Source organism: Ranitomeya variabilis, chromosome 6, assembly GCF_051348905.1.
Source record: "Ranitomeya variabilis isolate aRanVar5 chromosome 6, aRanVar5.hap1, whole genome shotgun sequence".
In the NCBI taxonomy this organism is placed as follows: Eukaryota; Metazoa; Chordata; class Amphibia; order Anura; family Dendrobatidae; genus Ranitomeya; species Ranitomeya variabilis.
In genome coordinates this window covers 386,930,911-386,942,668 of record NC_135237.1, presented here as the reverse complement: position 1 = coordinate 386,942,668, position 11,758 = coordinate 386,930,911, and the positions used below count along the sequence as shown (strand labels likewise).

The 11,758-nt window shown below is 38.0% G+C and overlaps 1 protein-coding gene across 1 annotated transcript; it reads right to left on the bottom strand.

The window, feature by feature from the left end:
* Positions 1–4,719: 4,719 nt before the first annotated feature.
* CBLN2 (cerebellin 2 precursor) lies at positions 4,720–9,044 on the bottom strand. The gene is made up of 4 exons (XM_077270105.1): positions 8,907–9,044; positions 7,943–8,399; positions 5,929–6,048; positions 4,720–5,585 (listed from the first exon to the last, which is right to left on the bottom strand). The coding sequence occupies exons 2-4, from the start codon at positions 8,282–8,284 to the stop codon at positions 5,388–5,390; spliced, it is 660 nt and encodes a 219-aa protein (XP_077126220.1). The 5' UTR covers positions 8,285–8,399; positions 8,907–9,044; the 3' UTR covers positions 4,720–5,387.
* Between the last annotated feature and the right edge of the window lie 2,714 nt (positions 9,045–11,758).

Here is an 11,758-nt window from a genome sequence, read left to right as displayed (position 1 = left end):
TTTCTTCATTTTAATTTGGATCTTTCGTCTGGGATGGACCCCCTGGTGAGGACGTGCGCCCTTATGTCCACAGAGACAATGTTGATTTAGCGTGCGGCCTGACATTTATCTTTTGGATACTGGTTTGGAGACCATCATTTAGCTTTAATGTGCAAAACTAAAACTTGAGTGTCTACTGCTACCGGATTTTGTGGTACGTCTTTTGCTGTCACTGCAAGGTTTTTGACCACTTGGACTTGGTGGCAGCTAGTCACAGCTTCCTCTCTCTGCCATGCCCGGACAACATAGCCAGTGTTCTTTCAACTTTCAAAAGTAACCTTTATTTTATTTTTTATTTCATAAATAAATAATACAAGTGAAAATAGGCAACCTTGTAACATATCTAATCAGAGAAATCCACTTTTTTCTCTGACAAAACTAATAATTCATTCTCAAAATTCTCAATTTAAGGGAAAAATCTTAATTCAGTGAAGACAGACTTTCCCACTTCTGAGGAGATGTAGGTTAACACTGCTAAGATTCTATGTAGAGATGAAAGAGGAGGAGGGAGGAGCTACATGCAGAGCTCCTCTCCATTCTGTCTACAAATAATCTTATCAGTAGTAATTGTCATCTCCTATCTCAGTAATGTAACATTCTGTCTTCACTGAATAAAGATGTTTCTGTGAATTATGAATATTGAGAATGAATTATCAGTCCTGAGGGAGAAAAAAACAGATTTCTTGGATAAGATATATTACAAAATTACTTATTTTCACAAGTACTAAGAGTAAAAACAGCTACTCTTTAAACATGCAAACTATGCTTCTACTCTGGTTTACAATCCTTTGCTATGATTTTATATTCTTTTCATTGCTTTTTATTCCCACCCACTTTGTTGACCATCCAAGAACATTAGACAACTGGAGGCCATTGGCCATGAGGAACGGGCTAAAATTCATCAGGATCATTGAAATAAGATGGTGTCTGACTATACATTATATTTGCAGCAAGTCTTAACAGCCAAAGGTTGCCTTGCTTAAATACTTATGTGCGCATTTCATTAAGTGGTTGAATAATTCTGAGACTGCAGTAGTCATTAGCAGTGACGTTTCATAATACATTTTGGGAAATTACTTGATATTTTACCTGTTATATTAGTTGTGTGGAGCTTTTAAACTTGTTCTTGTTTTATTAGTTTATAGCAAACAACAGAAAGTTTTTAAATGTTACTATTAAACTAAATTAGCGGTGAGGGCTGAATAATTTTGATGGCAAATTTAGGTCTATTTGATCTATCTATTTACAATTCACATTAAAAGTAACTCTCAGCTGTTGTGATTCATTTCTAGCATACATATAACATCTTAAAAAAATAAGTTACCCTGTCTACCAATCCATATGATAAGATTAGATTTACTGATATAAAAACTGTGTAAATGTGCTATCAAAATAAACCTGCGATTCAAGAAATGTAGAAGATCGTAATATTATGTAGAACGATATGAGGAGTCATTAATTGCTGAATAGTATTCTACAATGTAAGTAAATATTAAGACATTATTCTGAATAATTGGAAAATTAATTCTAAATATATTTATAGAGAATACTAAGTGCTTGACGTGCGAAGGTACGCACATGGTAGTAAATATGGCAAAAGGATAGGGTAGATTTTCTGAGAATAAGTAAACCTAGACAATAGATGTTGGCTAGAACTGATTACAATGTAAGGACATAAGTGTGAATTTACTGCCGTAAAAGTATCGTTGTTCATGGAGCAGTGTCAATTCAAGAATACAATAATGTTGAATTACGTGAAATTGTTGATATGCTATTTTGACAGCTTATTCTTTGAAAACATAACAGGATTCTCTTCCAGTATAGAAATGTGGTTAGTTTAGATAGCAGTATTAAGGAAAGCTAAGGAAAATCTCTGACATTTTTAGGTTATTAGGAATTATAATATTACTGTGAAAAAATAGGTTAGGTTTATATGGGTCTGATATGACATGCCAAGGTTCAATAAAAAAAAAAATCAACTGACCTAAATGTGATAAAAATATATATATACGTTAATACATGGTATGGGCCTGAATGTAGGCATTGCTTCTAGGACACGTCAACTGCTCAATGTGCCATGAAACTATGAAAACTCTTTAGGTTGAGTAATAAAAATATAAAGCTACTATACAGTATGATACAGTACACTTATAAAGAAGTACCACCTACTCCTTCAAGATGAGTCTTTAGGCCAATATTTTACATTAACACCAATAATAAGCAATTTATAATCTATATCATTATTTGGAAATGCAGAGACATTGATGGTTTTTCCATTGTCACATTCCATAAACAGTATTATAGTTATAACTAGGCTTTCTCACACTTACGGCAAAGATTTCGAGCAAAGACTACCCTTATATCTAAAAACCTTGGCCAAGACACAAACAGTTCTTGGGTGTTCCCAACTCAGGCAACCAGAAATTGATCAAATGCTCTTGCAGACCCTATGTAGTCTGAACAACCTTTTTACTGCAATAATGAATTATCTAAAGAGCTGTATTGAAAAAAGTAAAGATGGTTAAAAAAAAAGTATAGGCCCATTTCAAAATTACCAACAGTTTTCATATTGGTAGTAAAGTGTATGAAATGCAATTATCACTCCCAACCCCTAATATAAAAAACCAACAGCAACAAAAATTATAACTAATAATCAAATGAGATGTACTGAACGCAAGGAAACAGAACATTCTTCCATTTGGATTAACATGGTAAGGTAGAATTGATCACTTCACCACTTTCAATAACAGTCATGGAATTTCTCTAACCAAACATTACTGCTTTATAATGCAAAGATCTTGCAAATATTATGCTGCAATTTGGAACTGTACATAATATATATATATATATATATAATTATTTATATTTTGTTGTGTTTATATATATATACATATATAAATATATGTTCATGAATATATATTTATAAACATATAAATATATGTGCATATATATGTATATATATATATACATATATATATATATACGCAAAGTAATGATGATATATAGATAGGTAGACAGACAGAGACAAACAGATGCAAAACAACATGGATACAGTTACAAAACATCAGTAATAAGGATTGCAGGGTCGACCTATCTGTTATGCGATACTCTACATTAAGTAATATATTATATAAAAATATTACAAATCTAATGAGCCAGAGGGAAGTGTTAAACAGATGTCAAATTATTGCCCAAAATTGCCTCATTACAAATTGCGTTACTCCCTTTTTTTCAGTTTTTTCTACACATAGAAAATAAAATGTTTTATCACTCAACTGTAAATACATACAGTATACCCATGGTAATTATATTATTTACACAGCATTACAAGATGCTTTATATTCCTCATTGTACAGTGTGCTACTTCTTAATTAGTAAAATCAAATATTAAAATAGATAAAGTATATTGGTCCATTCATAAACAATCCATTTCTTTATAATAAGGAGGCTATCACTAGTAAATATAGATTATAGTAGATTGAGTATGCTACTCAGAACTATGATGCATACTTAGAATTTTGGTTGACCTGCATGTATGATTTCATGGTTACTCTACAATAAATTCATTAGCTTGTGAAAATAACTTCTATATATTACAAATGAGAAACATTTGCATATCTATATAATAAATGATAGGCATAATTAGTAATAAAAACATAGCAATTGCCTTCACTGCCTATAGATAGAGGCCTTGGATGCTTGACTTCAATAAAGAAAAAAGGCTTTTAGAGTAATATCCTGAATAAAACAAATGTCATAGATACAACATTTTTATTGATCTACAAATCTATACAATGAAATATGCAAGAGGCTTTCAGCTTTGTGGTTCATATCATTTAAATATTACCTGTCATGTAGACGGAAGAAATACAGCGGTAGCTGTTCTGGGCAGGCATGAGGCATAGATAATAACTATAAATTAAGTCCATTAATACGGCTTTTCTATATTAGGAATTTGCTCCCCTGCTAAGGATTATGGGTTTTTCACATCACATATTGGCCCTACCAATTTACGGTACAATTGTTATCACTACATAAGGATTCAATTGATACTTTTGTGACCATTTCCTAAAAATGGTTCAACAGATGCTCTGTATCTAGGGCATACTCTCCTTTCCTGTAAGGATGAATAATACATTTTGTCTTGCAGCAAAGCCTTGTCATCTTCTTGTAAGATCAAAGACTTCTGGGAGTCTAAAAGTCTACTATTAGAAGGACTGCTTAGTCATACCAACTGTTCATGGTCACCATGAGACTGACATTTTTCTCATGAACCCTTGCTACCATTTGCAAGGTGGCAAATCACTGCACTTAGCACTTTGGACAGTAATGTCAACCCATTCACCAATGTTAGTGGACTTGTATATGTGACACTAAAAAGTAGTAAACTGCTCCCCAAGGAATATGGATTATGGTAAGGAAGGAGCTGCCCCAGGGAGCTGTCCACTGTGATGGTGCTGGAATTCTCAGACACTTGTAAAGGTGGATTCTTGAGAAAGAAGCAAGTAGAGTGAAATGATGAAGATGTCAGCCTCTGGTGGAGGACAGAGGGTTCTGCTGCAATGGTGTGATGTCCACAATTGACAGCTTTCTATGGAAGGAGACACCTGACAATGGAGAACATATGCGCTTCCACTTGCTCCAGTCTCAAGTCAAAAGAGTGTGCACTGAAGCAAAGACTTGAAAAGAAGACAGCTTTAATCGATAAGCTTTACTCTGCTTTACAGCTATATACGTTATCGTATTGGTCAACCTAATTTACATCTCAGCACCCTGAAAAGGAAAAAAAAAATAAAACAAAAGGATATCAAGAAATACACAAACAACACAAAACGAAATAGGTAATTCCAATCGTGCAAATGTCGCTTGTTTGTATAAAGCACTTCTTGACACAGTCATGTCCAGAAATCCCCCAAAAATATACATTACTGAGACTTGAAGCCATTCGTTTTCTTAAGGCTATACAAACACTAAAAGAAGCATTGCAAGGACACAGATTTGGAATCTTCTCTTTTGTGATGCCTCCTATCAACTGTGTGTGGGTCCGATTACTCGTCTCAGAACAACAACAAAAAAGTCAATGATCCCCACAATAAATTCCGATATTGACTTTACAATCACAGGTACAAATTGCTCAGGTCGATAATTTCATTTATCCTAAAGATCACTGTCGTCTAAACCTAATTAGAGGAGCAGTTTCCCAAGGAAATGTCAATATCATAGTAAATATTTTACCTAGAAGAGAATTCGTTCTTCTACAGAGACAATCTGGGAGGGATGTTGGAGATAAGATCTTGTTCCACCACATTAATGGCTGTATGGACTGTCCGATCTTTGCTGTTCTCTCATTATAATGGAAATACTAAAAAGCCAGAGAAGGTCGAATATTTCCAGCCTCCCATGAGGTTGCCTCTATCCAGTCTTAGGTGCACTTTATCAGCTCTCTCCATATGCAGTAGGACCCCATTACTGGCAGCTTCTCTGGTAACATCCTGATCCCCAGCAAAGGCTGAAATTACCGGGTAGTTATTTTGCATCAGACTTACCTGGAAAGGAAAAGAAACAATACACAGGGTCATTTATTGAAAAGCTGTTCTGAAATTTGCCTATCCTATATAACAGCTAAATTATTAATTTCACATGATCATCTATTTGGCTGTAGGGTTATTAGAGGACATTTGCAATATGGGCTTTTCTATTACCCACCTCCATTTCTCAGTGCATCTGTTAATGTACAGAACATCTAAACTCCCATTATTCCCATTAATGCTGGTATATTTATATATATGGATATTAAGGTTATAGTGCTTTGTCTTCCTCCATATGTATCATTAAAACACAACATAAAATATTATCCTGATCTAATGAGTAGAATATGAGATCACTCACCTGGATAGTCTGTCTGTTGTACACTTTGACCACGTGAAAACTGAAGCTATAGATTCCTTTCCTTGGCGCTACAAATGCACTGGATGCAAGGTCAAAATGGTTCCCAATATTTACTAGCACCTAGAAAAAGGTGAAGATGTAGGTTGTAAATCATGGTGTGAAGGAGCAACACGGTGACAGCCACTATCGTCTGTATAAATCACACTTGCTCTGTGAAGGCTACTCATGGAGCGTTTCATAGGAGTTTTTTTGTAACTCTAAAAGCCAATCAATCTCTTCGTCTATATTAAAGTGAAAAACCAAGGTGCTGGAAGAGACTGGCCATTCATTACTTTAGCTGATGTTTAAACATACTGATAAATATAAGCCAGGAAACTGCCAATGTAAGGGCAAAGGGGGATCATCCTAAAATACATCACAAGCCCAAAAGCAGAGGTGATTTTTCTGCATCTCCATTTGTCGGCCGGTAAAGTGTGAAGGAGGCATCCACTATTCTACAGAGGCACAAACTCTGCATTTATTTGTGACCCTCATGCACAGAGTATATGCTGGGGTTAAAAAAATAATAATATTTAAAAGAAATCCTTATTTGTCCAATCACAAGAAGCTGTTAGAGAATTATTACTAGAAAAGGAAAACTTTCCGACAATAATTACTAATGTCTTTACTGATTAACCAGAAGAATTTAAGGTGAACTCATAGTAAATGCATCACATAGAACATTTCTCATACCCTGGTTCCATTGTACTTGTGGATCAGATTATTAAAAGCTATTCAGAACAAAATGAGGAAGGTGCTTTATAAGATGCCCTAATCCCCGGCAATAAAGAATGGATGGTGCAGCATGTTACATTGGGTGGATACAAACACACTTTAACAAGAAGGGGTTAATAGTATGTTGAAACTAATGCTGAATACAAGATTTACTGATTTACGGTATTAATATGGAAAGCATTGTCATTACAGGTGAAGATTAAAGATGCCTAAGTTATTAAGCAAATGCTGCAAAAAAAAAAAGGACATTTGTTGCCATTTACTGAGAAAAGAACAATTTCCATAATTCTGTCATTCACTGCATCGGTGTCTCCACGCATCATATATCAAGAACAGAGGTCGGGAAAGACTCTCAGATCAGCTCAGCTCTTCCCTGCCTTCTCCATCAACAGATCATTGAGGGGAAGGAACATTGATGGAAGACAAGAAAACTTTAGGAAAGTCAAAGGTGAACTATCAAGCTGTCACGATGAAAATTGTGGGCTAGGTGTCATGTCCTCGCTTTCTCCATTATCCTGCTAAAGCTCTGCACAATGTGTGTCAGGGGAAGTCTGCGCTGGCACAGGGCTATTCTGCAGATCTACAGTATTCTAGAGATCTATTCTGCGGATCTATTCTACAGATCTATTCTACAGAGCTATTCTACAGATCTGTTCTACAGATCTGTTCTACAGATCTGTTCTAGAGATGTATTCTACAGATCTATTCTAGAGATCTATGTTACAGATCTATTCTACAGATCTGCTCTACAGATATATTCTACAGATCTATTCTACAGATCTGTTCTACAGATCTATCCTACAGATCTATTCTACAGATCTATTCTACAGGTTTATTCTACAGATCTATTCTACAGATCTATTCTACAGATCTATTCTACAGGTTTATTCTACAGATCTGTTCTACAGATCTATCCTACAGATCTATTCTACAGATCTATTCTTCAGATCTATTCTACAGATCTATTCTACAGAGCTATTATACAGATCTATTCTACAGATCCGTTCTACAGATCTGACCTGCAGCCTCTTGTATGTGCCAAGCAGCGTTACATTTCATTGTGAAAAGACTTCTTCTATGCATAATCATTGTTACATTCATTCTTTTTTTAACCTCCATATTGAGACACAGGCATTTAATGAGCTTTGCTAATAGGCTGAGAGCGTAACAAGCTCAAGATAAGTGTGAATATGACCGTATAGTATGCAACATTGCAATATGCTATAATAGTTCAATGTACCTGATCGAAATAAATAGTCATGGTGCGGTTACTCATCTCAGAGGGCTCATGGTTGGTGTTCCTGATAGCAGAGAAAGCCACTTTGGCACTCCCGGAACGCACTGATATACCCAAAGACGATGTAATTGCTCCATCTGACGACGGGTTGGAATCACAGACCACCAGGCACTTTCCTTCCAGCACGATGGGCTCTGTGTCATTCTGAGCACTGACTGTAGGTGGCGCCTGCAGCATTAGCACCATGGACAGCAGCACTTTAGCAACTCTCGGGAAGCTCTGCTCCCACTTCAAAGGCTTCACGGCAGCTCTCCTGTCACCTGCAGCATTGCCCCATAGATCCATCCTGCCACAGCACTGAGCTGGCAGCCTGGCACTCCACAAGATGCTCTTGGTAGTCTTCGGTCGCCTGTAGCCCCTTGCTTGGCTTCTCTTGCTCAGTTTGCTCGTTGTGCTGAACCTTTGAATAAAAGTACAATTGAATTACTGGAAGCCTGTTAGCTTTTCAGCTGCTTCGTATCTGGATCTAAGAGGAGACTGTCTCTATACTATTGCTTGTCATGTGCAGGTAACACCATCACTCTCTGGCTGCCTGGTCAATGCCAGCACACTACAGCTTCCATGGGCTTAGAGGATCTGTACACTCATGGTAAATGTCTCCATGGATGACCCAGACCTTCCCCTGGCTGATAAACTTTTCATCACCTTCCTCTTATGACCTGATTTAAAGGCCAGTTCTCCTTTTGCTGTATATGCCCAGGAAGAAAATCAATAAACTCGAAATAATCACTGTCAAAAACTAAAACAAATCAATTTTCCTCTAATGGAATCTATCTGTGAAGCTGAAAGAAAGCTGGCTAGCTGTATGACACCCTTAACAAGTCACATCCTGAACTTTAAGGCTACCCATACAAGCCCAAATGACAGCATTCACACTGGCCAGTGATACAATGAAGAAAAGTGTTACCTGGAAGGTCCATTGTGTGCCAGTGGCAATCAGGCTGGCTGCTAGCTTGCCTATGAACTTGTATGGCTTAGCGACAACGAGCTGGGGCTGTGCTGGCAAACACACAGCAAAACAGGAGTCTCCTCATTCTCGCCCGCCCATTGCTAATAGTCTCCATCTCCCTCCTCTGCCTCCAGATCTCCCTCTCCCTCCCTTCACTTACTTTACATAGCTGTCATTTCCTCTCCCACTCTTTCCCCCTTATGGAGTTCATGCCTTTTTTTTTGCAGCTTTGCACATATTATCCTCCTGATATTCACATGGTCACTTATTATTATCTATAAAGAGATCACTAGGGGAAATCCTGTCGGTTTCAGAAGCAATGTCTATGGTAGGCACAGCATACAAACAATAATAATCTTCCACAAGACACAAATAATATGTTATGGCCGCACTGCTGACCCTAGCAGTTATCAAGTAATAGGTCAGGGCAATTATAGGCATTGATAATCAGTGCAGTGGAAATGTCTTCTGTTTTCTATTTTTGGCAATGTATGAAGAATGCTGAATATGGAACTGTTATCGTTCGAGCACAATGCTTCATTGTTCGTTTTGGCAAATGACTTATTTATCAAGACTATTGAACCTTCTGTTACTTCCCAATTAAATGGAAAAGCTGTGTAAGGCTCACTCATTGATGGTTTAGTGGCGACATCTAGTGTTAGGAATTGGCAGTTAGAGTTAAATATGCCTCTTGGTGTTTTGAGTGGGGAAGTTCTAATCCTTAATTAAGTCTTTTCCCCAATGCGAACAGAGCCTATAGCTTCATCGCTGCCATGATGATGTATGCTGCAGTCAGCCCTATCATCAGTTATAAATGTCTGCAAGTTTCACCCACCACAGCGGGATGTATCATTGCCCTGTGCTAAATGAGTTGGAGCCTATAATGTCCTTAAGTATTTAAGAGCTGGAAAAACAAACGTAGGAGAGAGTCCTTGAATAAATACGCCAGCAGTTCTATTCACAGAATCCTCAGCACATTTATTACCTACTGCAGACATCGTCAAACAAGAGGAAATAGGAGAATACAGGCAGAGCCTAAAGGTGACATAGACACAAAGATTTGGCCATGATCTGAAGAACATTTTCATCAAAGCATTCATCTTTAAATCATGTTTTCAATTATCATACCACTTCATGTAAAAGCCATTCTCCATTCTGAATTAACTGTTGCACTGCCCCAACATTCAGATAAATGCTAAACATTGGACTTCAGTGGAAACATTACATAAAAAATATTCCCCTTAAAACGATGTATTGAGAGCCCATATCTTATCAATAATCACCTTTTATCTCTCTAACCCAGTGTTCCCCAACTCCGGTCCTCAAGAGCCACCAACAGGTCATGTTTTCAGGATTTCCTTAGTATTGCACTGGTGATAATTGCATCACATGGACAGGCAAGCATTCAATCACCTGTGTAATACTAAGGATATCCTCAAAACATGACCTGTTGGTGGCTCTTGAGGACCAGAGTTGGGGAATAGGGTTGAGCGAAACGGATCGTTCATTTTCATAAGTCGCCGACTTTTGGCAAAGTCGGCGTCTCATGAAACCGACCCGATCCCTGTGTGGGGTCTGCCATGCGGTACGCGACTTTCACGCCAAAGTCGCGTTTCAATGATGCTAAAAGCGCCATTTCTCAGCCAATGAAGGTGGACGCAGAGTGTGGGCAGCATGATGACATAGATCTTAGTCCCCACCATCTTAGAGAAGGGCATTGCAGTGATTGGCTTGCTTTCTGCGGCGTCACAGGGGCTATACAGGGGCGTTCCCGCCGACCGCCATCTTACTGCTGCTGATCTGAGCATAGGGAGAGGTTGCTGCCGCTTCTTCAGAAGCAGGGAGAGCGTTAGGCAGGGTACATAAAGCCACAAACCGCTTGTGCTGTAGCGATTTCCACTATCCAACACCACCTTTTGTTTGCAGGGACATTGGAAGCTACATTTTTTTTTCCTCAGCGCTGTAGCTCATTGGGCTGCCCTAGAAGGTTCCCTGATAGCTGCGTTGCTTTCTGTGTACGCCGCTGTGCAAACCAACTGCTTTTTTCAAAGCACAAATCCTGTTGTTCCTTCCTTTCTGCACAGCTATCTTGTGTGTTTGTCCACACTTTTGTGTGCAGCTGTCCTTTTTATAGCTGCCTGCCATACTTTCCTGAGATTACTGCAGGGAGATAAAGATTGGCAAGTCTGCCTCTGTGCCAGTCCTGTGTGTGGCATCTGTCTCTCATTGTGTGCCACCGAAAACCACTGTGTAATACTGGGCCTTTTTTTTTTTTTTCTAAATTCTCCCTTTTAAAAAAAAAATAATTAGTGGGAGATAAAGATTGGCAAGTCTGCCGCTGTGCCAGTCCTGTGTGTGGCATCTGTCTCTCATTGTGTGCCACCGAAAACCACTGTGTAATACTTGGCCATTTTTTTGGGGGGGTAAATCCTCCCTGTAAAAAAAAAAATTATTAGTGGGAGATAAAGATTGGCAAGTCTGCCTCTGTGCCATTGCTGTTTGTGGCATCTGTCTCTCATTGTGTGCCACCGAAAACCACTGTGTAATACTTGGCCATTTATTTTTTTGGGGTAAATTCTCCCTGTAAAAAAAAAATAATTAGTGGGAGATAAATATTGGCAAGTCTGCCTCTGTGCCAGTCCTGTGTGTGGCATCTGTCTCTTATTGTGTGCCACCGAAAACCACTGTGTAATACTTGGCCATTTATTTTTTTGGGTAAATTCTCCCTGTAAAAAAAAAATAATTAGTGGGAGATAAAGATTGACAAGTCTGCCTCTGTGCCATTGCTGTGTGTGGCATCTGTCTCTCAT